The sequence below is a fragment of the Vigna unguiculata genome, chromosome 4 (genome assembly GCF_037176805.1).
Source record: "Vigna unguiculata cultivar grain cowpea cultivar isolate G323 ecotype 2 chromosome 4, ASM3717680v1, whole genome shotgun sequence".
NCBI lineage: Eukaryota > Viridiplantae > Streptophyta > Magnoliopsida > Fabales > Fabaceae > Vigna > Vigna unguiculata.
The window spans coordinates 19,357,240-19,383,892 of NC_140795.1; the positions used below are offsets into that span (position 1 = coordinate 19,357,240).

The 26,653-nt window shown below is 38.9% G+C and overlaps 1 protein-coding gene across 1 annotated transcript; it reads left to right on the plus strand.

The window, feature by feature from the left end:
* Nucleotides 1-4,559: 4,559 nt before the first annotated feature.
* LOC114180588 (uncharacterized) lies at nucleotides 4,560-5,643 on the plus strand. The gene is made up of 2 exons (XM_028066902.2): nucleotides 4,560-5,028; nucleotides 5,507-5,643. The coding sequence occupies exons 1-2, from the start codon at nucleotides 4,560-4,562 to the stop codon at nucleotides 5,641-5,643; spliced, it is 606 nt and encodes a 201-aa protein (XP_027922703.2).
* The last annotated feature ends 21,010 nt before the right edge of the window (nucleotides 5,644-26,653 follow it).

Genomic DNA, 26,653 nt, shown 5'->3' on the forward strand with positions numbered 1-26,653 from the left:
GGAGCACTAGTGTTGTTGGTGAAGAAGAAGGATGGGAGTTCACGTCTGTGTGTGGACTACCGGCAACTGAACAAGATTACCATCAAGAACAAGTATCCCCTTTCGAGAATTGACGACTTGATGGATCAGTTGCATAGATCGTCGGTGTTCTCGAAGATTGATTTGAGGTTGGGATACCATCAAATCCTAGTGAAGGCAGATGATGTGCAGATGACAGCCTTCCGGTCTCGATATGGGCACTACGAGTACGTGGTTATGCCTTTTGGTGTGACCAATGCTCCAGCGGTGTTCATGGACTACATGAACCGGATATTCATATCGTTCTTGGATAAGTTTGTCGTAGTCTTTATAGACTTCATACTCATCTATTCCAGGACTCAAAAGGAACATGCAGAACACTTGAGGTTAGTGCTTGGTGTCTTGAGGGTAAAGCAACTATATGCCAAGTTGTCCAAGTGTGAGTTTTGCATGGACGAAGTACAATTCTTAGGGCATGTGATATCCGCCCAGGGTATAGTAGTGGATCTAGCAAAAGTTGAGGCAATGGTAAAGTGGGAGAGCCCCAAGTCAGCAACCGAGATCAGAAGCTTCGTGGGTTTAGCTGGCTACTACAGGAGATTCATAGAGGGATTCTCTAAAATAGTGGCACCATTGATACAACTTACTCGGAAGGACCAACCCTTCACTTGGACGGATAAGTGTGAGGAAAGTTTTCAAGAGCTTAAGCGAAGGTTGACGAGTGCTCCAATACTTGTGATCCCTGATGTTGGTAAACCTTTCGAGGTCTATTGTGATGCCTCTCATCTAGGTTTGGGTTGTGTGTTGATGCAAGAGAAGAAGGCAGTGACGTATGCTTCGAGGCAACTTAAGGTGCATGAGAGAAACTACCCCACTCATGACTTGGAGTTGGCAGCTATTGTGTTTACCTTGAAGATCTGGAGGCACTATCTCTATGGTGCTCAGTTTCATGTGTTCAGTGACCATAAAAGCCTTAGGTGCTTATTTGATCAGAAGGAGTTGAACATGAGATAGAGGAGGTGGATGGAGTACCTGAAAGACTATGATTTTGAACTGCTATATCACCCGGGGAAGGCAAATGCAGTAGCCGATGCCTTGAGTAAGAAGACAGTGCACACCGCGCATCTTATGATAAAGGAAGTGGAGCTACTAGAACAGCTCAGGATCCGAGTTCATTAGGTGTAGTACCTTAACTATAACACCCCAACTAAAACCCGGTGCTATTAGATGTTCTTTAGTTGTCTAATGTATCATTTACTTATGTAAGGAAAATTTATTTGTATTCATTTAACAAATACCCAAAAAAAAAAATAATAATACATCACTCGAATGTATCATTTGTTAGACATATATGATATTTATGCGAATAAAATGTTATCATACATATAAGTGTTTGTAACAAAAGTTTGTTTATACTTTTACAACCAACTAAAGGTACTTTTAGTTTGAAATACATCACAAAGAAGTTACACCATATCAGTTGTAGCTTTAACATAATCCAAAGTTACAAGAAAAGTTAAACTAGACAATATCCTTGTTACATTCTAGGTCTCCAATTTCTTCCTCTGAAAAATAATGAAAGTAAGGGTGAGTCTTTCCCTTAATTCCAAAACTTCATCATAACATTTCAAAGTATGGTCATTTTAATAAACTTTCAATTGAATGAAACATTTTCACAAAAGTTTAAATCTTCATAATGTCATAACTAACCATGCCAAAAATATCAAAATCAAATTAATCAATAAAATAATCATTTCTGTATGTTTTAAATTTAGGATATCAAAATCCTCATTATCAATCTTTTAATAATCATATTCGTATAACTCCAAGTTTCAACTCATCAGTATATTCATCTCATATTCTTTCTTTATATACTTTGGGTTCCAAACACTGCCATTAGACTTTTCCGAATCATAATGGTCTTACGACAATATGGATAGTGCCAGCAGGCTAAACGTTCTCACGGATACGTGTACGCTATTCCACCTTCCTAGTCTTAAAGTATAGTCAAGAGGACGGTCGAGAATAGAGTGTGAGGCCTGTGAATTTTCGAATACTCGGCAAATTGTATACGTCAATCCAGGGTATCTATATCACCACCCTCGATTCTCCTAGGTCTATCAGACCTTTCTCTGGACTCTATACCCACTGTATCTATGTACTATCCATAGAGTCCTTTTTATTCTTTATTTCTGTACTTTAATTTACAATCATCCTTTCACATTATCTTTATAATTCTCGAGACTTTCACAAAATTTTGGCAACATAATAACTACGTTTTTAATTTATCACAATTTTCAAAATAGTAACAACCAAGTTAAAAATAATTTAAAATTAACAACCAAGCATAAATCATTCTTTCACAATAACTTTACAGAAAATTAATCAAAACAGTAATCATAATTAAAACATAATTTTCGTATAAAATTTTATAAGTAAAATAGCAAACTTGTTTTATTTATAACTTTTTGTGTAAAACTCCAAATAAGATGTTTCTTGAATCTAACCCTAGGTTTTCATACCCAAGGAATCCATTTTTCAACTCAAAATTTCAAGATAATGTATGAAAATTTCAGAATCAAGAAGACAAATTTTATACTTAAAGAAAACTTGCTAAGATAAAGACTTAGAGATTTGAGATAGACCCTCCATACCTTGGAGATGCTAATTATACTCTAAGATGAAAATGAAGACCGCAAGATTCTGGATCTCCCTCTCCTACTTCAATTTTCTCCCAAGAGTTTAGACCTCTCCTTCTCTATTGTTTTGGATTATGTGAAGAAGATAGGTAAAGTGAATTCCTATTTATAGGAAAAATCTTGGACAAAGGGATAAGGATATATTGATGATAAATTTATGAGATTCCTTAGTGAGGATAAGTTTATCTTGACTATATAGAGAAGCTTGGTCAAAATTCCCATTGTAGGAGACTTCATGGTAGTTGCAAGAAGACTTGTTGACTTTCTAGAAGACTTGTTTTCACTCCAAAGTGTAAAATTCATATCTCTTACCACACATCTCTATTTGTAAATCCCAACGGTTAAACTAAACAACTATGTGTTTAGAACATGTAGAACACATTGGAGATCAATCCAACGGCTAATAGAACTAGAATCAAATATTTACTAAAATAACCCAAAACAAGACGTAACTGACGCTAGTTGAAAATGCAAACATTATTTCTCTAACCACAGAACTCTAAATCCAAATCCAAACGGTACAACTTTATTACTATGTCTTAATAACGCTGTATAAAAATTTCATCTTAATCCAACGGTTAACGAAGTGGGAATAAAATATTTACTAAGGTAACTCGGAATTGGACAACAGCTGGAGACCTTACTTTTACACTAAAGTGCGGAAGTAACTACTCCTTACATACACCTCCAATTCAAAATCTCATCGTTCATATTGAATAACTATGCTTTAAGAATGCTCTATAAAACTTTCACCTAATCCAATGGTTAATGAATCCTTAATCACACTTTTACTTACATAACTCAAAATAAGTAGTTAGCACAAAAAGAATCATCTTTTACATTGTATAAAACCCTTTGTCAATTTACTTATGAAATCTTAAAATTACTTCATTCTATATATTTAAATAAGAAAGTTAAATATAATTAATATAAAATAGAGGGTGCTTTATTAACTATATCTAGTGATTTCTTGGACTCGGTCAGAGAGAGGAAGCGAGGGATTTTGCCTTGAGTAATGATGGTATATTGACATTTCAAGGCAGGATGTGTGTACCAGATGATGCGGAAGTGAAAAGGTTAATCCTTGAGGAGGGGCATAAAAGTCGTCTTAGCTTGCATCCTGGCATGACTAAGATGTACCAGGATCTCAAGGAGACCTTCTGGTGGCAGGGTATGAAAAAAGATGTAGCTTAGTTCGTATCAGCCTGTCTAACCTGTCAGAAGGCAAAGGTGGAGCATCAGAAATCCGGTGGGATCCTACAGCCCTTGGAGATACCAATGTGGAAATGAGATAACATCTCGATAGATTTTGTAACCCATTTGCCACGAACTTTTAGGGGGCATGACACCATCTGGGTTATAGTCGATCGACTGACCAAGAATACTTATTTCTTGGCGATGAACTTGAGGATGTCCATGGTCAAGTTGGCCCAGTTGTACATTAAGGAGATTGTGAGGTTGCACGAAGTACCTTCGAGTATAGTCTCCGATAGAGATCCACGGTTCACTTCACAATTTTGGCAGACACTATAGGGTGCTTTGGGTAGCAAGCTCACCATGAGTTCAACTTATCATCCTCAGACCGATGGCCAGTTTAAGAGGATGATTTAGTCGCTTGAGGATTTGTTGAGAACATGCATACTGGATCATTTGGGTGCTTGGGATGAGGTATTGCCTTTGATAGAATTTACCTACAACAACAGTTTTCACGCGAGCATTGGCATGGCGCCATATGAGGCTCTTTATGGTAGGAAATGTAGAACCCCTCTGTGTTGGTATCAGGATGAGGAAGCAATATTTGTGGAACCAGAGTTGTTGGAGTAGACTACTGAGAAGGTAAGAATGGTGAGAGACAAAATGCAGGCTTCTCAAAGTAGTCAGAAGGCCTATGCGGACCGCAGGAGGAGACCCTTGGAGTTCACGACAGGAGACCATGTGTTATTGAGGGTTACCCAAACCACTGGTGTGGGAAGGGCTCTACGCTCAAGGAAGCTCTCCCCTAAGTTTCTTGGCCCTTACCAGATATCAAGGAGGATTGGGCCAGTGACTTATGAGATTGCTTTGCCTCCTCAGTTGGCGAATCTCCACCCGGTGTTCCACGTCTCACAACTGAGGAAGTATGTGTTTGATCCGTCTCATGTGTTGGAGGCCGATGATGTACAGATCAGGGAGGATCTTACTATGGAAGTACCGCCAATTACTTTAGAGGATAGCAAAGTTGAGAAGCGCCAAGGAAAATCTGTGCGTCTAGTCAAAGTCATCTGGGATCGGAGGACAGATGACTCTACGTGGGAGTTAGAAGAGGACATGAGTAAATCACACTCGCACCTTTTTACCTGGTAAGGCCTTCTTATTTCAACCCCAAATCTAATGGGCCTAAGAGCTGGCCCAAAGGAGAAACCAAACCCTAAGTCTGCCCTAACACATTCATTCTACTCACTTTCACAAATCCTTTAAGCTGCAGCCGTCTCTCTCTCTACTAGGGTTTGGTACCATCTTGGTCAAGCAAGTTCGAACCAATTCATTTCTTCTCCACGTAAGTGTTTCCTCATCCGTGCTTGCATTTTCTGCTACTGTTACTTTAGGTAACTTATGTCCCTACTGTTCCTTTAATTTTTCCAGCTCCTTAAGTTGTTCCTCGAGTTGTCGTGCCCCGCTGTTTAGAGTCGAGGTCCTGTTCTAGCCATTTCCAAGTAAGGGAAGCTAGGGTTCTTCATACTTCGTTGTATATTGGTTGCTTTACTCCTGTTTTTATGTGATTTTTGTGCCTGAATGATGCTTGGTTTTAGATGAGAACGAACTGGATATTGCTTGGAATTTGCATGTTGCCACTATTACTCGAAGCAGGAGTGGTGAAATGCTATTTTCACTCAAGCGAATTCATCTTGCCCAGGCGAGAGTAGCAGGGCCTCGCCTAGGCGAGTAAAATAAATTTTGACCGAAAGAACATCTTGCTCAGGCGAGATGGCCTCGCCTAAGCGAGCGCCCGCAAATTCTCCCAGGGCTTCTGTCGTAGTCTCGCCTAAGCGAGAGCTTGCAGCTTGAGCGAGGGCACTCCTCTCGCCTGAGCGAGGGCCCCTAGCTTGAGCGAGATCTACTGCACGTTTCACTATTTTTCTCCCTTGATGTTTATTGACTGTCTAATTGGTTGGTGTGCTATATTTAATGCATGAGGCATGTGAAAATGTATGGTAAATCTGAGGTTATGAATTGGATTGGTGTGTCGGTGATGAGTTCAAATTTTTGCCCTCATTTAATATTTAAATTTGGGGATTTAATTGAATTTTCTATGCTTAAAGATTGATTTAATTAGGATTTGTGATTATTGGATTTATTAAGTAAGTTTGGTAAAAGTGGCGTAAAAATTGATTTTAGTTGCATAAAATATTATTGGATATTCTAACGTTTGTTAATGCAGCTGGAATTTATTTTTGGTCAATTAATAGTGTGATTTTGAAATATTCAAAGTTACAAAATAAGTCCAAAATCAAGAAATTTTGGAAAAGAATAAATCAGGAGCTAAATGCACCCCCAGATTTTATTTGCACACTCCTCCCTCATGTGGACCATAAAAACTTGTTCTGCACCCCCAGTTTTCACTAAGTTGCACCCTTCCTACCACTTAAACTCCACTCAACCAGATCATGCCATGTGGCAATCCCCACCTTTTAAAATTAGCCAACCATAAGCTGCCACGTGTCATAATCCTCCACTCACCAAATTGACCACTCAGATCTTGCCACGTCATCATCTCCTCCATCTCACACATGAAACCCTAACCCTAATTTCCCTTCCACCCACCATGGCAGCCGCCGCCGTCATCTCCTCGCCGGCCACCACTGCAACTCGCCGAAAACAGCAGCCTCCATTCCCGCAACCTTCACGCACCATCGCAGCACCTCTTCCGGCCACCACGACGAACCATCCAGCGGCGCCACCATCTTCCTCCATCAAATCGCGACCATCTTCTCCGCGATTTTGAGCCTCCGTTCCAGCAGTTCTGCGCAGCCACCGCGCCACCGTGCCATCTTCATCACAGCTGCAGCAGTGCCGCCACCGTTCTCGCCACCATCGCGCACCATTCTCGCGACCACCACGCACCACCATCTGCGCGAACCAGTGCCGTCACGCACTTCGCCACGTTCTGCGCAACAGTAGCCACGAACCTGCGCATCTTTGTCAATCACAGCAATACCAGCACCTCCATCAGTTCGCACCTTCACCACGCCGAAAATCTGACTGCCACGCCGTCAGCCGCGCCATTTCAGCACCCACAAGCCTCCATGAAACCCTAAACGCAGCAACTGCGCCACGTGTCAGCATCTGATAGGACAATCAAACTGGTCAACTCTGGTCAACTGGTCAACTATGGTCAACTGGTCAAAGTCAGCAGTCAACTCTGGTCAAAACTGCAAATATGGTTAAATGAGAGGGGCAGAATTGGAAATTGGACAGGAATTAAGTTGCTAATTAATTAAATAAAAATAAAAGATTTTAGCAACTGACAGATAAAGCCCAAAGTCCAGTGGAAGCCTATATAAACAGACTTAAGGGAGCAGAAGCGGGAGAACTTACAATTTACAACTAAGACAGCTGAAAACTCTCTGGTTTTGGCAGACACCGTCATCCATCACATCTCTCATTATCTCTTTTCTTTTATTTTCTTTCCTTCATCATATTATCATGTATTCCATCAAAGCCATGGAGGGCTAAGCTTTTAGGGTTGATTCCACTGTAATTTCTTAACTGGATTCTGAGGTTAGATGAATTTATATGTTTTGTTATTTTGATTATTGTTGTGGTTTTTGTTTATCTATGTCCTTTGCTTCTTAATCGAATAGAAAATAATGATTTTAAATCTACATGCATGCTAATCATATGAGTTAAAAGGTTTTTAAATTAAATTGAGACTTTACTTTGATTTTGTTTAGAAACTTTCATTTGATTAAATAAGTTTTTGCCAATAATTGAGACTTTAATTTGATTAGAGGTAATTACTTTAACTAAAATTAGTCAAGACTTTACTTTGATTAATTAAGTTTTCTATTTGGTAAAGAAACAAAGGAATAGACATGATTAGGCATAGTAAAATTAATTGAGACTATACTTTGATTGAATTTACTATGGACAATCTAACAATTCTCACTTTTAATTGAGACTGTACTTTGATTAAAAGTGAGGATGCCAACAAATGAATTGAGTCTTTACATTGATTGATTTGTAAAACAACAACAATAATTAATTTAACAATAATCTCTAGATAACCAATGAAGAATCTTATTTAGAAAAAGCAGTGGAATTGACCTATTTACTACTATTGTGTTTACAATCTTCCGTGTCATTTTCTTTGCACATCAAAATCCCCCTATTTTTATAGTTGCTAGTTTTAATTGCATTTTTAAGAATCAAATATTTGAGATCAATTCCGTATTCGTTGTGAGACGACTCAGGGTTATCTTAACCCTAACTATTTTGTTCACTACAAACTGGCAATACTGAAGTTGCTAAAGTAGTGGTAATTTGATCGCCTAACGACAGCGATATCAAATGAGATGGTAATTTGATCGCCTAACGACAGTCGGTATGATTTTGGCATGTGATTTAAATGAGATGGTTGGTATTAGGACGATATGGTATTGGCATGAGAGGAAATTCCTATTATCGTGGATTGGGAAGAATGAGTTGGTATGGATTTCACATGTGACATGAATGAGGATTGGTTACAGAGGTTGGCATGAAATTTATATGCATGATGAGTATCCCTTTATTGTTTGATTGTGATTGGTTTGTGGTCAGTGCGTAATTCCTTGAAATCTCTAGGTGAGATTTCAGGGTCGTGCTTCAGTGGTCGGGACGTAATTTCGTGACCCCTGTTAGTGGGGATTCATGGTGGTGCCCCATTTATATAATTTGGTAAGGATTCAAGGTAAGGTTGCATCTTAACGCTTTGAGTAATCAGTTAGTCTCACTTATAGCGAACTGACTCTTGTGGTGAGAGTAGCAGGAGGCTTGAAACTCATTAAAGGTTAACCTTGTGTGTGGGGGATTGAGACACTATAACACTTGTAATACTTAGCTCGGGGGTGAGCAGAGATATCCACCACAAGTGCAAGCATCCGCTGAATCCGACTAGATTATATGTATCTGGATGAATCGAGTCGAAGTCTAGTGTATTGCTTGGGGAGTCATAACATGTTTGGATGACATATACTGCTTGGACTGCGAAATAGCATCTGATTGTATGATCAATTGTTTTCTACTCTAGCTTACCCTTTGTTTGTTTGTTGTATATTCTGTATGTGTGGTTTTCTCTTTTTGCGATGATCATCAATTTATTGATGTGAGCAGATGCGAGAAACACCCGTGGACCATAGGGAGGTGATGGTTTCACTACGTAGCCCACTTGGCCTGGGTTCTACTATTTTGGGCCTTATTTTAGGGCTATGGCCCATGTATTGGTTGTCCTTTAAATTTCCGTTTTATTATCGTTAAATATTTGTATTTGGTTTAGTGTGGCATCGTTATGTGCCTTGGATAATTGTAAGGAGTTATGTTTAAACTCCAAGACTACGCTACTATATTATTTTGATGTGACGCTTCCTTTAATTACGTTTATTAATTAATTTAGGTGTTACACACATCAAAGATATTTTTAATTAATAGTTATAGTTGAATACACATAAAAGTTATTTTTAATTAATAATCAAAAGATGTAATCATTTGATTTGTTCATTTAAGTTTTATTATAATACCTGTAGCAGTCTATTAGAGGATACCATAATTCTAATTATTCAAACTCCTTCACTGTCTCCCCTATCAAACTGCTTTTTTTCATAAGTAACCCATATTTCCTGAAAAAGAAATAGGTAGTGCCAATGTTTAAGAATTGTCTTAATTTTATGAAGCTAAAACACAAAAGGCTTACAAAGCAAAAGTTTTTACTTCCTTAATGCAAGGATACTAGGCATATAAACAACATAACTAAAAGCAATTCTATCAGATATTACTGGAGAAGGCTCCTAAATAAGTTTAACCTGCAAATAACATAGTAGAAGTTTATCAGGTACAGTGTACAAATTATACAACCACTCATTATAACCACTCATTATGGTCTTGGAACATAAGTATAACTCCTTACAATACTCAAGGCACACCACGATGGCAAAAGCCAAATAAGATATAAAGTTCAACAATACTCCAATTTAAAATTAAAGGCCAAGCAAATACATGGGCCATAGCCCTATAAAGAAGCCCAAAGCAGTAGAATCCAGTCCAGGCGGACTACGCAGCGGAATCATCCCTTCCCTGTTGACCTCAAGTGCCTCTCGCGTCTGATCACATTAATAAATTGATGATCATCGTAAAAGGAGAAGAACCGCATATAAGACAACCAAACAAGCAACAAAGTAAGCTAGAGTAGAAACAATTTATCATGCAATCACATGTTATCACACAATCCAAACAGTATTTATCAATCAATCATGTCATGACTTCTCAAACAATAGACTAGACTCAGACTCGACTCATCCGAATTACATATAATTTAGTCAGATTCGGCGAATGCTTGCACTTGTGGTGGATATCTCTGCTCACCCCCGACCTGCTCACCCCCGAGCTAAGTGTTACAAGTGGTACAATGTCTCAATCCCCACACACAAGGTTAGCCCTTAATGAGTTTCATGCCTCATGCTACTCTCACCACAAGAGTCAGTCCGCTCTAAGTGAGACTATCTGACTTCTTAGAGTGTTAGGATGCAACCTTACCTTGAATCCTTACCAAATTATATAGATGGGGCACCACCATGAACTCCCACTAACAGGGGTCATGGAATTACGTCCCGACCATTGAAGCACCACCATGAGGTCTCACCTAGAGGCTCATGGAATTACGCACTAACACAGACCAATCATACTCAATCAATCAAGTATTATTTATCATGCACAAAACTCTCATGCCAACCTTTATAACCAAATCCACATTCATATTCCATGTTGAATCCATTCCAACTCATCCTTCCCAATCCATGAATATAGAATTGTACTTCATACCAATACCATGCCATTTTGATACCAACCATTTCGTTGAAATCGCATGCCAAGATTATCCAAGTTCATCATTCACAAAACATGAATCACATCACTCATGCAAATTCCTTCATCTCATACTTTATAAATGCATACCAAGCCATACATATATCATGAAATAATATTCATCCCAAATAAATGAGAGCCAACATTTAAGTACCTACAATTCCATACAATCAAGCACAACCCACAACCATAATTCTTACACCAAAATTCCTAAGAAAATTTATTATCACAAAACCAAAAATCAATGCAATAATGCGTGACACATTTCTCAAGCTGTAGACATCTAATCGACGATCCAACCAGTCAAACCATAAAATAGCATGTTATGAACCAAATGTCAAAATTTGAGCTCAATCCAACGGTTAATGAGTTGGGAAAGTCAATTTTACTAAAACTGCACATATAAGAAAAATACACACTCGCCCAACGACTAAGTCAACTCGCCTAGCGACTGCGCGACGCATCCAGAATACGAGAAATAACGTCAAATATCATAGTTTCATGAATATTTGAACCCCTAACACATAAATATACCAAAAAATAACGTTTCCCCAAACATTTCTCATATTTCCCAAAATATTATTCACATAAAATAGAAATAACGTGAAACCCTAGCTTCCCTTACCTGGATAGGGGTTAGCAGAGGACTTCGACACCCGAACCATGACGAACAGTAGCTTAAGTAATAGCTTCGAGGGCTGAAAAACAGTGGAACGAGCTTAAAATGAGTTCATTAAGACAACCCTAGTTGGAACTACGAAGAATGAACAAAATGGAGCAAGAGCATGAGTTAGAAGCTGACTTATGAAGAGTAGAGAACCCTAGCAGAGCTTCACAGTTGCTCAAAGAGGAAGTAAGGGAGAACTATTTTTCTGAAATGATACGAATGAGTGGGTTAAGGCACGTCTTGGTCATTTAGCTCCCTATGGGTCAACCTTTAGGCCCATTAGACCTTGGGGCAACCCTTAAAGATTAGGGCTGAAATAAGAGGGCTTTACACAAGTGGCCACACATCTAATAGAATTCCTTTTAGAAAATATTGATCCAAATTTATGGTCCAAGTCATGCAAATTTCGTAGGTTATAAATAGAAACAGATTGACAGCGCAAACAGGACTCTACACTTTGTCTTATTTCTGTGAATAAGCATTACTGATGAGTATGTATTTTTGCCCTCATTTAATCTTTAATTCTAGGTATTTAATTGAATTTGTGTCCTTAAAAGTGATTTAATTAACAGATCTCATTATTAAAGACTACACTTTGTCTTAAAAAGTGATTTTTAGTTGCATAAATTATTTCTTGAATATTTTAACGTTTGTTGATGCAACCGAAGTTAAGATTAAGCTCGTTCGAGGTGAGAAAATAAATTGATTGAAGTTACAAACCACCTTTGAATAAGGTTAAAATCATCAAGTTCTAGAAAAATCACTTTTGCACCCCATACATTACTTATACATTCCCCTCTTTCCAAATGGCTACACCCCTACCTTTGTCTATTTTCACCCTTTTTTTCTCTCATAAACTAGATGCACTCAGATGCTGCCATGTGGCAATCCTCAACTTTTAAAATTGGTCAACCAGCACAAGCCTTGTGGGCTTAATCTCCACTAAAGAATATGAGCCAATAGCATGTTGCCATGTCATCTCATCTTCGCCTCCCAAACCCTAGCATATTGTGGCACCATCAGATTCTCTCCGAGGCGCAACCCACCACCGTCAACCATTGATGTTGGCCACCACAACAACGTTCAACTTGAAATCCTCACAACCATCACACTACAGGCAGCCAACAATTAATTGCGACACCAACCAGTTCAGATCTTCTCGGCTGGACGTTACCATCAACACCATCAAAGACCATTGTCGTCGCTACTCCACTGTCCTTGACGATGCGTTCAACAACGACACAACACCATAGCCACGATATAGATGTTGTTCACGCATCATTCTCCATCCACGCAGGCCATTGCAAATGTGCAAGGTCCTTCAATAATGCAGATCACACAGCCACGAATTCGCCATTGCATCTACACCCACAAGCTTTCATCGCACCACCGTGAACGCCATCCCTACACTTGGAAACATAACAACACCTGGATCTGCACCAGAGCTCGTCACAGACTTCCACACAATGCCGATGGTAGCAAATCGTGAAATTGTTGTGTCAACATCCAATTTTGTCCGGTTGATAAAAAAAATTAATTAATTTAAAAAAAAGAAAAAAAACATTACAAAAAAAGTCAACATTAATTTGGATGTACATATATACTCCTATTTTTATTTTTTATTTTTATTTTTTATTTTAATTTTGTCTTGCTTTTAATTTATCTATTTTTTTAATTTATCTTGTTTATTTTATTTCATTTTCTTTTTATGTTATTTTTATTTTTACTTTACTTTATCTTATCTTATTTTTATTTTATCTTATTTTAATTTCAATTTCCATTTTATTTTACTTTCACACCATTTTGTTTTTATTCTCTTAAAAAATATATAAAATGTATAAAAAAAATGATTTGACTTGACTATACCATCCCTTTCTAGTTCATGCAAAAAAGTTATAGCCATTTTCATACGTTATCATGTTCTCAGGGGTCTTAGCACAAAAATGGAAATGTTGGATATATGTGTATATTACTGTGGCACCATGAAAATCGTCGTAGCAGAGGTATAGGGTGGCTGGAAGTAGAGCCATTGAGAAGGAGACGCAACTTCCAAGCAGAAGACGAATTTTAATACAGAGTATGAAAGAAAAAAGGAGAGGCTTTGGTTGGGAGCATAAGAACAACAGAGGAGAGTCATTTGAAAAAAAAAACGTCCTAGCACAAGGGGGAAGCTAGCCAAGGAGAGGAAATAATCGTTTGAGTCGTGAAGCCACTGATAGGGAGGACTGCTAGAGGTAAGCACTTCATATGAATGCTTGAATGTTTGGTGTGAACCTGATGCAGTTGCATTGTGCTTGAGAATGAACATAATGTAGTCATATATTGATGAGATGCCTCGAGCCAAGGGACCTACAAGAAGAGCCATGGCTAGGAGAATACAAGAGAAATGAGCATTAAATGCGCATGCAAGGCCCAAGATGAACTTCACATGGGCCAAGGAAGATGTGAAGACCTAGCTTAGGACTCTTTGCTTGTAAATACTAGATTAGGATTTTATTTTGGGCTTTGTATTTTGGTCCCAGTAGAATAGGGTTTTCTTTGGGCCATGTATTAGGCCTTAGAGGAAATTGCGCTTTAGAAGTAATTTTGGACCAAAAAGGGGAATTGGGCGAAATGGGCCAAGAGTAGTGTGTCTACTGTAGAAAAGCCTAGAAGCTTCTCAAACTTGCTCTCCAAGTATGAGAGTTAGCTTCCCATGGCAAGACAAGTGTGACTTACTTAGGTGGCAAGTCACACCTCCCACATGCTCCTTGTTGGCTCCAAAATTCCACTTTCTAGACTCCTTTTCCCTCCACTTTTTGGAGACTCCTTGGTCTCATTTTAGCCTATAAATAGAAGGCTTAGGAGATGTATTTTTTAGCTTGAAATTGAGTAATGAATTGCTGCCCAAATTTGTGCACAAATCTCTTTTGAGCTCACCTTAGAGTAAACTCTTCTCTAGTTTACTCTAGTCTTCTTCCTTAGGAGTTGGCCTCACCTCTCTTACGAATCCTTTCATCTACACCAAACCAAACACCTTAAGCTTCTTTCCTTCATGCTTCCGCATCCAACATCATCCATGGAGCCTCCATTCTTCATGCAAGCTTCAATAAAGACAAGAAAAAGCCATCATGTGGTATTAGAGCCAGGTTTCTCTCGGTTTTAATGAGTTGAGTGCTTCTTCTCCATTTTTCTTTCAATTACGTGTTGTTCATCTCTTCTTCTACTTGTCTTGCTGTTTTTGTTCCTTTTATTTTGTGTATTCATTTCTTTTTACTTTGGTCCATCTTCATTTGCTTCATCTTGAACCATCCTTGTGTGCTTTATGTGTTCTATTTGGTTTCTACCGTTTACTTTTCATTTTAATTAAGTATTTGTTGTTTTTTGTTTAGTTCATTCTCTTGTTTTTGAGTTTATTTTGATTTTAAGATCCATATGTTTTGTCTAGAGTCATGTTTAGTCCATTTATGTCATTAATTCCTTGTTTAGCTTTTAATTTGCTTTGAATTTGTTGGTGATGTGCTGCTGAATTCTGTTTCAGATTTGAGTGTAGTTTTTAATCCTTAAAAATTAACACTTTCTTCTCTCTTTGAGCCTTGGAAATGAACCTTCACATCTAGATAACCTTGGTTATCTTAATGTCCAATGGGAATTTTCCTTGTGCTTGCTTAACATCACCATAAATCACACTAAATTTCCTTTCAATTAATTGTGCTTTGGTGCTTTTTCATTTCTATTTTTGAGTTCAGATTGCTATTTAGATCTTAGCAATGTCTTAGAGTCAATTTCCATTGTGTTTCATGATCTTCTTTTGATTCCTTTAAGTTTCCCTCTCCTTTGTGCTTTTTGTTTCCATTAAAATGCAAATGATCAAGCATAGTGTGGTGGTGATTCTGATTTATGGTGGAAACTAGCTACTGTAAGAGCTATAAATAGAAAGAAAAAGTACCAAAAATAATCAAAAGAACAAATCAAAAGAAAGTGGCAAAAGAAGTACACTAGAATTGTTAGGTTTATACAGAGGGGTATCATTGGGGAGATACAACACCAATGAGACCTGAGCCTAACCACATAAGGTATTGACACCACTGTCAACCCAAAACCTTAAGGCAATAGGTTTATGGGTCTTTATTCTTATATAGTGCTCTACTTTCTCATTTCTGGTCAATGTGGGACTTAGACTCACACTTGGATTCCTAACAATCTCCCCCTCAAGGGTGAGTCCCTTCAACCCCATTGGTACACTCCCCCTCCAACGGAAGCATTCCCAACCACGAGTACTCATTTTCTGCCCTTTTATGTACCGTTGTTCTTCTTAATGGGACACGCTTTACCTGGAAAGCTTTGCCAGGAAGACTTTCAATACTAGGACCATATTGCACTCGTCTTAGCCAATTTTAACCATTGGCTCTCATACCACTTGTTAGGTTTATATAGAGGGGTATCACTGGGGAGATACAACATTAATGAGACCTGAGCCTAACCACATAAGGTATTGACACCACTCTCAACCCAAAACCTTAAGACAATAGGTTTATGGGTCTTTATTCTTATATAGTGCTCTACGTTCTCATTTATGGTCAATGTGGGACTTAGACTCACACTTGGATTCCTAACAAGAATCATTACCATCACTTGAGTTTGAGAGCATTATTTTGATACATTTTACTACTGTTCCAATTTCTGTCTGACTGCACACTATTTGTATTTGATTTATCAAAAAACATTGGCCGATGCACACTATTTCCCTCTTTTAGCTAAGACATAGACGAAAAAGTGAAAAAAAATCATTAAAAAATGTTGAGAAATGAAAAAATGAAAAATAGCTGAAGCAAAAGCTTGAATTCACGTTTTTGGACTGGCAGTAAGTGAAAAATCAAATTTCAATGCAGTTTTCTAGCTTATTTTGGTTGTTTTTCATCCATTCTAGTGCCATTCATTAGGTAATTCATTTGAGTGTTTATCTTGTTGCTTTACCTTATTTCTAGTTTGTCATTTCTTTGGTAATCCTTTGAGTTTGTCATGGCATTATTCCCTTTTGGTTTAGCAATTATAATTTTGTGCTTTTCTTGCTTTATTTCTTGGCCTCTTTTTGTTTTGGTTTCTATATTTGGTCCATACTTCTTTTTGGAGATGATCTAATTTTCCTAAGGTAACATCCTAGGAGGTGGAGTACCTAGTCCCGAAAGAGAATCCTCTTTGGTGAGATCAAGAGGAAGTGCAAGAGTGAAACACTTGCGAGGACTAAGCCAAGAAGACAAAGTCAAGAAGACCTTTTACATTTTGTGCACTTTAATTGTATTCAAATTGAGTTGTAAAATTGTAATGCTTTCCTTCTTATGTTCATGGCCTAGTTAGGTGTCTTGGGGGAGTCTTAGGTACTCAATCCCATCTCCTAACTAGAACCTCTTCTATACATTAGTGAAGCGCTTTAGTGGTGAAGTTTGAAGGTTCCAAGTGCCTTCTACTTCTACCAAAACTTAGGCCGCATATAGCTTCTAATCTTTCTTGTTTTTAATTTTCTTGTTTGATAGTTTAGTGTGTGTCAACTTAGTCTTTGAATTAATTTCATTTAAAAAGTTTTGTACAAAAGTTTCAAGTTCCCTTGGCTAGGAAAGACTTAGTATGTAAGCAATCCAAGTGATTCACCTCTCTTTCCTGGAGGAGAACTAAAAGCTTTTGTTATCTACTTCTTCTTTGAAATTTTCTTTTAAAGACCAAAGTCTTCTAAAATCTAAAAAAAAATGTCTCAACCTCCTTCTCAATGTATGGGTGCTTCAAATGAAGAAGAAATAAGTTTGAAACAAATTGCCTTTGATTTGAGAGCACTACTACGTTGGAAGGAAGATGAAATAATTGCAAGGGAAAGGGAAAAACAAGAAAGAGATAGGTTTCATCAACTTTTAGATGAAGATAGGAGGGGAACAAGAAATACGGAAAGGTTGCATGAGAGGATGAGTAATAGGAGTCAACACTTGTATTCCCACACTTCAACACTAGTCACACACTATGAAGAAGAAGATAGTAGACTAGTTGACAACTTCTATCAACCTCCTCCTCCTCTAAGAAGAGAAAGAAGAGAGCCTAGGTGATATCGCTGTCGTTAGGCGATCAAATTACCACTACTTTAGCAACTTCAATATTGCCAGTTAGTAGTGAACAAAATAGTTAGGGTTAAGATAACCCTGAGTCGTCTCACAACGAATACGGAATTGATCTCAAATATTTGATTCTTAAAAATGCAATTAAAACTAGCAATTATAAAAATAGGGGGTTTTGATATGCAAAGAAAATGACACGGAAGATTGTAAACACAGTAATAGTAAATAGGTCAATTCCACTGCTTTTTCTAAATAAGATTCTTCATTGGTTATCTAGAGATTATTGTTAAATTAATTATTGTTGTTGATTTACAAATCAATCAATGTAAAGACTCAATTCATTTGTTGGCATCCTCACTTTTAATCAAAGTATAGTCTCAATTAAAAGTGAGAATTGTTAGATTGTCCATAGTAAATTCAATCAAAGTACAGTCTCAATTAACTTTATTATGCCTAATCATGTCTATTCCTTTGTTTCTTCACCAAATAGAAAACTTAATTAATCAAAGTAAAGTCTTGACTAATTTTAGTTAAAGTAATTACCTCTAATCAAATTAAAGTCTCAATTATTGGCAAAAACTTATTTAATCAAATGAAAGTTTCTAAACAAAATCAAAGTAAAGTCTCAATTTAATTTAAAAACCTTTTAACTCATATGATTAGCATGCATGTAGATTTAAAATCATTATTTTCTATTCAATTAAGAAGCAAAGGACATAGATAAACAAAAACCACAACAATAATCAAAATAACAAACACATAAATTCATCTAACCTCAGAATCCATTTAAGAAATTACAGTGGAATCAACCCTTAAAGCTTAGCCCTCCATGACTTTGATGGAATACATGATAATATATGATGAAGGAAAGAAAATAAAAGAGAGAATGAGAGATGTGATGGATGACGGTGTCTGCCAAAACCAGAGAGTTTTCAGCTGTCTCAGTTGTACCGCTTCTGCTCCCTTAAGTCTCTTTATATAGGCTTCCACTGGACTTTGAGCTTTATTTGTGAGTTGCTAAAATCTTTTATTTTTATTTAATTAATTAGCAATTTAATTCTTGTCCAATTTCAAATTTTGCCCCTCTCATTTAACCATATTTGCAGTTTTGACCAGAGTTGACTACTGACTTTGACCAGTTGACTAGAGTTGACCAGTTGACTAAAGTTGACCAGTTTGACTGTTCTATCAGATGCTGACACGTGGCAGTGCATTCTCTCTCTCCAGAATTAGGGTTTCTGCAGATGCAATGGAGATGGCAATGGCAATGACGATTGACATGGTGGCTGCTCCGGCGTGGCTGCTGCAATGGTGGCTGCTCCGACGTGGTGGTCTCATTTTTCGTCGATGCTGCTGCTGCGATTTCAGGTGCACAAAATTGTGGTGGTCCAACGACTTCAATGAATGACGGTGGTGAGAAAATGGTGGTGCAGTGCAGATGCTGTAATGGAGGCGCGCCAGTTTGCTTCGCAGAGGTGTGCGGAGCTGCGCAGGTTCACGCTGGCGGTGTGCGACGGTGTTGCGGTGGTTGCCGTGGCTGCTGCAGAGATGGTGAAACTGCGATGGAGATGCACTGGTGGCCCGCGGTGGCTGCTGCTGCGCGGAACGTGGCGGAGTGCGTGACAGAACTACGAAGAAGATGGAGGAAGAATGCGTGAACGAAGTGCTGCTGCAGTGCTGTCATGGTTCGTGCTTTCCGGCGTGGTGGCCGTGATTGCGCGGTGACTGGTGTAGTGGTGCGGCGGCGGCTGTTCGCGCGAATCTGGATCTACTATGGTGAGCTCTCGCGTGTAAGTGCCAATGGTGCAGGTGGTTCTGCTTGCGTGGAGGATGCGTTGCGGATTGGTGGTGGCCGGCGAGATTGGTGTTTTCTGGCGTGAAGGTGGTGACGGAAAATGGCTGGTACAGGTGCTGGTGGCTGGCGGTGGTCGGAAACGGCGGCGGCTGCCGTGGAGGGTCATGGTGGCGGCTAGGGTTTGAGGAAAATTAGGGTTTCTTTTTTTGGGATGAAGATGATGACGTGGCAGCCTTCCATTGGACAACTTGTTAGTGCAAGGATTGTTGCCACGTGGCTTGTTCTGGTTGGTCAATTTTAAAAGTTGAGGATTGCCACATGGCATGATCTGGTTGAGTGGAGTTTAAATGGTAGGAGGGGTGCAACTTAGTGAAAACTAGGGGGCAGAACAGGTTTTTGTGGTCCACTTGCAGGAGGAGTGTGCAAATAAAATCTGGGGGTGCATTTAGCTCCTGATTTATTCTTTTCCAGAATTTCTTGATTTTGGACTTATTTTGTAACTTTGAATATTTCAAAATCACACTATGAATTGACCAAAAATAAATTCCAGCTACTTTAACAAACGTCAGAATATCCAATAATATTTTATGCAACTAAAATCAATTTTTACGTCACTTTTACCAAACTTACTCAATAAATCCAATAATCACAAATCCTAATTAAATCAATCTTTAAGCACAGAAAATTCAATTAAATCCCCAAATTTAAATATTAAATGAGGGCAAAAATTTGAACTCATCACTAGGGAACCAAGAGCCATTAGAATATACCTCCCTCACTTTTATGGGAAAGATGATGTTGAAACTTATCTTGATTGGGAAATGAAGGTTGAGCAACTCTTTGCTTGCCATCAAATAAGTGAGGAGAGAAAAGTACCCTTAGCTACCCTTAGCTTCCAGGGCAATGCTATGTATTGGTGGACTGCCCTCAAAAGAGATAGGAGAATCAATCAAAGTCCCGAGGTCAAATATTGGAATGACCTCAAAGGAGCCCTTAGGAAAAGACATATTCCCTCCTACTATCATAGAGTGCTAATGAATAAGCTCCAAAGACTCCATCAAAATAAAATGAAAGTTGAAGAATATAGACAAAAGATGAAGTTATATATGATGAGGGCTGGGATTAGGGAGTCCGAGGATACCACCATTGCAAGGTTTCTTACTGGCTTAAGTCTTGAGATAAGAGATAGAGTAGAATTGTTGCCCTACCAAGACTTAAATGACTCGGTCCAACTTTGCATAAAGGTAGAGCAACAAATTTTAAGGAAAAATTTTCGAAATGACTACTCTAATTGTTATACCAAGAAAGAATTCAAGAAGGAGGGTAAGACAGTCAAAAATGAACCCTCCAAAAGTTTCAAGGAAAAGGAGAAACCAAGGGAAGGCAAATCTTCACACACTCGCACTAGTGAAATCAAATGTTTCAAGTGTCTTGGTAGAGGTCATGTTGCATCTCAATGCCTCACCAAAAAGACCATGATCTTAAGTGGTGTTAACCACTATAATAGCCAAGATGAGCAAGAAAGTGAGAGTGAGACTTCTAGTGAGGAGTCGAATGATGAGTCTAAGGAAATTGCCTATCCTTGTGAAGGAGACCTTCTAATGATTAGAAGACTTCTTAGCAACCAACCCATTCCAAAAGAGCCAACACAAAGAGAGAAAACCATGTGATGTAGTACTATGTGATGTAGTACCTATGGAAGCTTGCCATGTATAATTGGGAAGACCTTGGCAATTTCATAAGAAAACCATGCATAATGGTCTTACCAATGAAATCACCTTCACTCACAAGGATAGAAAATTTGTCTTGCATCGTTTATCACCATCCCAAGTGGTAGAGGATCAAATCCAGATGAGAAAGAAGTTGGAAACGGAGAGAAAAGAGGATAAAAAAAAGAGTCCTCCCTCTCTCCCAAAAAAGTAACTAAAGATGAATCTAAGGTGGGAGAGATTGGTGTTCCTTTTCCCAAGGTCATTCAACATGAGAACATTTTGACTATAAAATCTTTGAACCAAGTTCTCAATGATGAACAACCTTCATGCCTCTTGTTGTGTAAAGGAACACCCACATGCACTGCCACATTTCTTGAACTTAAGAGTCTACCTCCTAAACTTGAAAATCTTTTGAAAGAGTTTGAGGATATATTCCCTAAGGAAGTGCCAATTGGCCTTCCTCCTTTTAGAGGAATTGAGCATCAAATAGATTTAGTGCCTAGGGCAAGTCTTCCAAATAGACCAGCCTATAGGACAAATCCTCAAGAAACAAAGGAGATAGAGTCTCAAGTGCAAGAATTGTTGGAGAAGGGATGGGTTCAAAAGAGCCTTAGCCCTTGTGTTGTGCCTCTTTTGTTAGTGCCTAAAAAGGATGGAAAGTGGAGAATGTGATGTGATTGTAGGGCTATAAATAACATCACCATCAAATATAGGCATCCAATCCCTAGGTTTGATGACATGCTTGATGAGTTGCATGGGTCCCTCATGTTTTCTAAAATTGATCTAAAGAGTGGTTATCACCAAATAAGAATCAGAGAAGGTAATGAGTGGAAAACCGCTTTTAAAACCAAATTTGGACTATATGAGTGGTTGGTGATGCCCTTTGGGCTTACTAATGCACCTAGTACATTCATGAGGCTAATGAATCATATCTTTAGAGAGTGCATAGGAAAGTTCGTGGTTGTCTATTTGCATGAGCACATAGACCATCTGAGGTCTGTCCTTACCATGCTTAGGGTAAATAGTTTGTTTGCTAATAAAGAGAAATGTACTTTCTGTGTAGATAGTGTAGTTTTCTTAGGTTTTGTTGTGAACAAAAATGGGGTCCATGTTGACCTTACAAAAATAAAGGCCATCCAAGAATGGCCTACTCCTACAAGTGTTGGAATAGTTAGGAGCTTCCATGGTTTGGCAAGCTTTTATAGAAGATTCGTTTCTAATTTCTCTACTTTGGCTTCACCCCTCAATGAGCTTGTCAAGAAGGTTGTGTCTTTTAATTGGGGTGAAAAATAAGAGTCTGCTTTTCAGCAACTCAAAGAAAAACTCACCAATGCGCCCATTCTAGCTTTACCAAACTTTTAAAAAACTTTTGAACTAGAATGTGATGCATCTGGTGTAGGAATAGGTGTCGTGTTGTTGCAAGGAGGACACCCCATTGCTTATTTCAGTGAAAAACTTAATGGTGTCTCCCTCAACTATCCCACCTATGATAAGGAATTGTATGCCTTAGTTAGGGCCCTTCAAACTTGGGAACACTACCTTGTGTCCAAAGAGTTTGTCATTCATAATGACCATGAGTCGCTAAAATACTTGAAGGGCCAACACAAGTTGAATAAAAGGCATGCTAAGTGGATGAAATTCTTAGAACAATTTCCTTATGTGATAAAGTACAAGAACGACAAAAGTAATGTGGTGGTTGATGCCTTGTCTAGAAGGCACACCTTGTTTTCAAAATTGGGAGCCCAAATTCTTGGATTTGATCACATTCCAGAAATGTATGTTAAAGATTCTGAGTTTTCCTCTACTTATGCTAAGTGTATGGAAAAACCTCAAGGAGGTTTCTATGTGAATGAGGGGTATTTGTTTAAAGAAGGAAAAATTTGTATTCCCCAATGTTCACAAAGAAAACTCCTTATCCAAGAAACACATGAAGGGGGATTAATGGGTCACTTTGGGGTAGAAAAAACCTTAGGTCTTTTGAAAGAAAAATTCTTTTGGCCCCATATGAGGAAGGATGTCCAAAGGCATTGTAATAGATGTATTTCATGTTTGCAATCCAAGTCTAAGACAATGCCCCATGGATTATACCCCCCCTTGCTTGTTGCTTCAGCCCCTTGGGAAGATATAAGCATGGATTTTGTCTTAAGACTCCCAAGAACACAAAGGGGTTTTTGTTCTATTTTTGTGGTGGTAGATCGTTTTAGCAAAATGACACATTTTATACCCTGCCACAAAGTGGATGATGCTAACAACATTGCTAGGCTTTCTATAGAGATGTGGTCAAGCTTCATGGTATACCACGCACCATAGTTTCTGATAGAGACACCTAGTTCCTTAGCCACTTTTGGAAAACACTTTGGTCAAGGCTAGGAACTAAGCTTAATTTCTCTACTTCATGTCACCCACAAAGTGATGGGCAAACTAAAGTTGTTAATAGGTCTTTGTCTACTATGTTAAGGGCAATTTTGAAAGGGAACCACAAATCTTGGGATGAATGCCTTCCCCATATTGAGTTTGCCTACAATAGAGTAGTTCATAGGACTACTAAAATCTCTCCATTTGAAGCTGTTTATGGCTTTAATCCTCTCACTCCCATGGACTTGCTACCATTTCCTACATCTTTTGATTTTATTCATAAAGAAGGGGTGGCAAAATCTAATTTTGTTAAGAAAATGCATGAAAAGATTAAAAGCCAAATTCAGCAAGAAACAGAGAGGTATGATAAGTACAACAATAAAGGGAAGAGGGAAATGATTTTTGAAGAAGGAGATTGGGTGTGGCTACACCTTAGAAAAGATAGATTTTGTAACATCCCTAGGGATTATTACTTAAAAATAAATATTAAAATAAATAATTGCATTAATAGCCATCTCGATAAAAAAATCCCAACGCGGGATAATTTCAATTATTTAAGATATCGCGCCAAAACTCATAACTGAATTCATAACTGTTTACAAGTTACCAAAATTTGCATTAAAAACATAAATTACAATTTAGTAAAAACCCTAGTTCTAATCCCAGGCTAGCCCTCACTTCGCCATCTGAGCATCCTCAGCACCACCTGTATCAACATCTGCTCCCGTGTAACGAATTACACGATCATCGCCACACACAAACAGAAAGGGTGAGCTGAGAAAATAAAATAACAAACATATAAACACAAATTAGATCATTTACCCATCTTATTCATTATCTATAAATCTTGGCCAAGACCCTAACCCCAAGACTTAACAGTCTTCAAATCATACAATTGGTTAGCCTTGGACTCAGGAATCTGATGCTCACACGAACCTGCCCGCTCGTGGTCCTGCTTCTACGAACCTCCCCGCTCGTAGTTCTGCTCTACGGACCTACCCGCCCGTAGTCCAACACATGTGATCCACCAACCCCCGTACCTCCCCGCACGTGGCATCTCTCAATGTGAGCACGGAACATACGAACCTCCCCGCTCGTATCCCCACGTGAGAGTAACTTGATATGAACCTCCCTGCTCATATCATCACATGTTACACCATCCATGAACCTACCCGCTCATGGCACAGCATCTCCCGATCCAAGCAAAACATCATTGTCAATTAAAACAACACACACAACTCGTGACCTGGTGCACGGCCGCCTGGCGCACCAGCCAACACCGCCTGGCGAAACAGGCCCAGACCGCCTGGCGGTACCTGCCCACCGCCTGGCGGTACCTGCCCACCGCCAGGCGCCAGCGGTTCCACACCCCACTATTTTTCTCGTCACCGCCTGGCGGAGCACACCGTGCCGCCAGGCGCCGCTCAGTGTAACCCTCCCACGCTAGGACTATCGCCTGGCGGCTATCAGTAGACCGCCAGGCGCCATACCAGAACTACACTTTCCTGGTTTATGGCACTCCAGTTAATCTAGTTTACCACTTAAATCCCTTCCATGGGTCGCATAAGAATCCCAATCTCAACTCTCAGATAGGCAAGCCTACAAATATCTTATACAAACAATTACATGTACCTTAACCGTACAACGAGATATAGGGCTTCTTCCCATTTCCTCTATCCATAATTAATAACCCATTCCACAAATGAGACCACTCATACCATAACCTTTAGCATCTTACATACCTGTTTCACGCTACAACAGCACTACCACACTTCTATACTAGCATTCAATCCTTGTTACACCATCTTAACTATTACATCACTTCCTCAAATCACATTGTCTCTAATTCCCGATAAACACCATCACCCACAATATATATTTTTAACCCTGAAACTCTACATTTGGACCATTATTTTCTCGATTTAACCTTTAACTTTCCTATCTCCACACCATATTATGCTCATACCTTCACGTATATTCTAGTTCCTACTATTTGGTAACATATTTATATCGTCCTTTATGGTTTCCTTACGAATTATCTAATACCGCACGCTCCCTATGTTCACCCTTCCATCCTCCATTTCTCAACTCATAAACTGGCCACTGTTGCGGTCATCGCCTGGCGGCAGGTTGTAAATCGCCAGGCGGCGTATCGGATTCTGGTTCCATCCCTCTGCTGCACTCACGAATTTCCCAATTCCCCATCAATTCAGTCCAGATTCAAAACTTAAGAATAACCAACCACTCATTACCCTTTTCTTTTTACTGTATTTATTCGCTCCAAATCCCAATTTCTACGATCCTCTTCTATCATGAACCCTAGAACAGATTATTAATGGAACGCTTAGGTTTAAATGTGATTCACTCAATGATACCCTCACAGTAAAATTCGCAGGCAACACAAAACCCATGAAACAATAATTTCGCAATCATACCAACACACAAAAAAAATCAATTTAGGACTCTTTACATCCCATTTTACTCAGAACCACAATGAAACAGTACCCCATCCCCATGTATTGCCTGGCGGTTCGGTTCCACCGCCAGGCAGTTCAACAGCAAACCCAGAATCACAGTGATTTCTAATGTGCCGCCTAGCGGCACCTTCGTGTCCGCCAGGCGGTTTCTGGGCGAGAACCCAGAAACGTGAAACAAACTGCATAATTAGGCACAAAACTCATCCAATTCACTTCGATCAATCATAGAACAGCCAATACGAGTCAAAACAATTAAAAACAACTCCCCTTACCTGGATTCCTTGCCCAAATTCGAATTTGTATGTCTATCCTCTCACTAAGCCTCCTTAGCCTTTGTTTCCAATCCAAGCCTTGATGATTTCAGCCCTACCACTTCTCTCAATCAGTCTCAAAACTCAGAAAACGCCTATGCTTATGAGTACCACGAACCCTCACTGCTATTCCCTCTCTTTTAACCCTTGCTCTTACTATCTCCCTCACTTATTACCCAAATTAAAGGTGCTAAGTGCTAAAAAACGAAAATGCCTTAAGTGTCTTAGCTAATGACCACTCATGAACCACTATTGAATGATTTCCTACCCATTGGGCTGCCTTCATCTGCAGCTAGGTTTTCTACGTCCCTTCAATACCATGCAACCCAAAATTTCCAAAAAGAAAATTAGTTTTGTTCTTAGCAAGGATTGAACCCACAACTAACCAACTAACAATTTAAATACATAGCCATTCAACCAACACATATTTCATGATGACTTCCCCAAT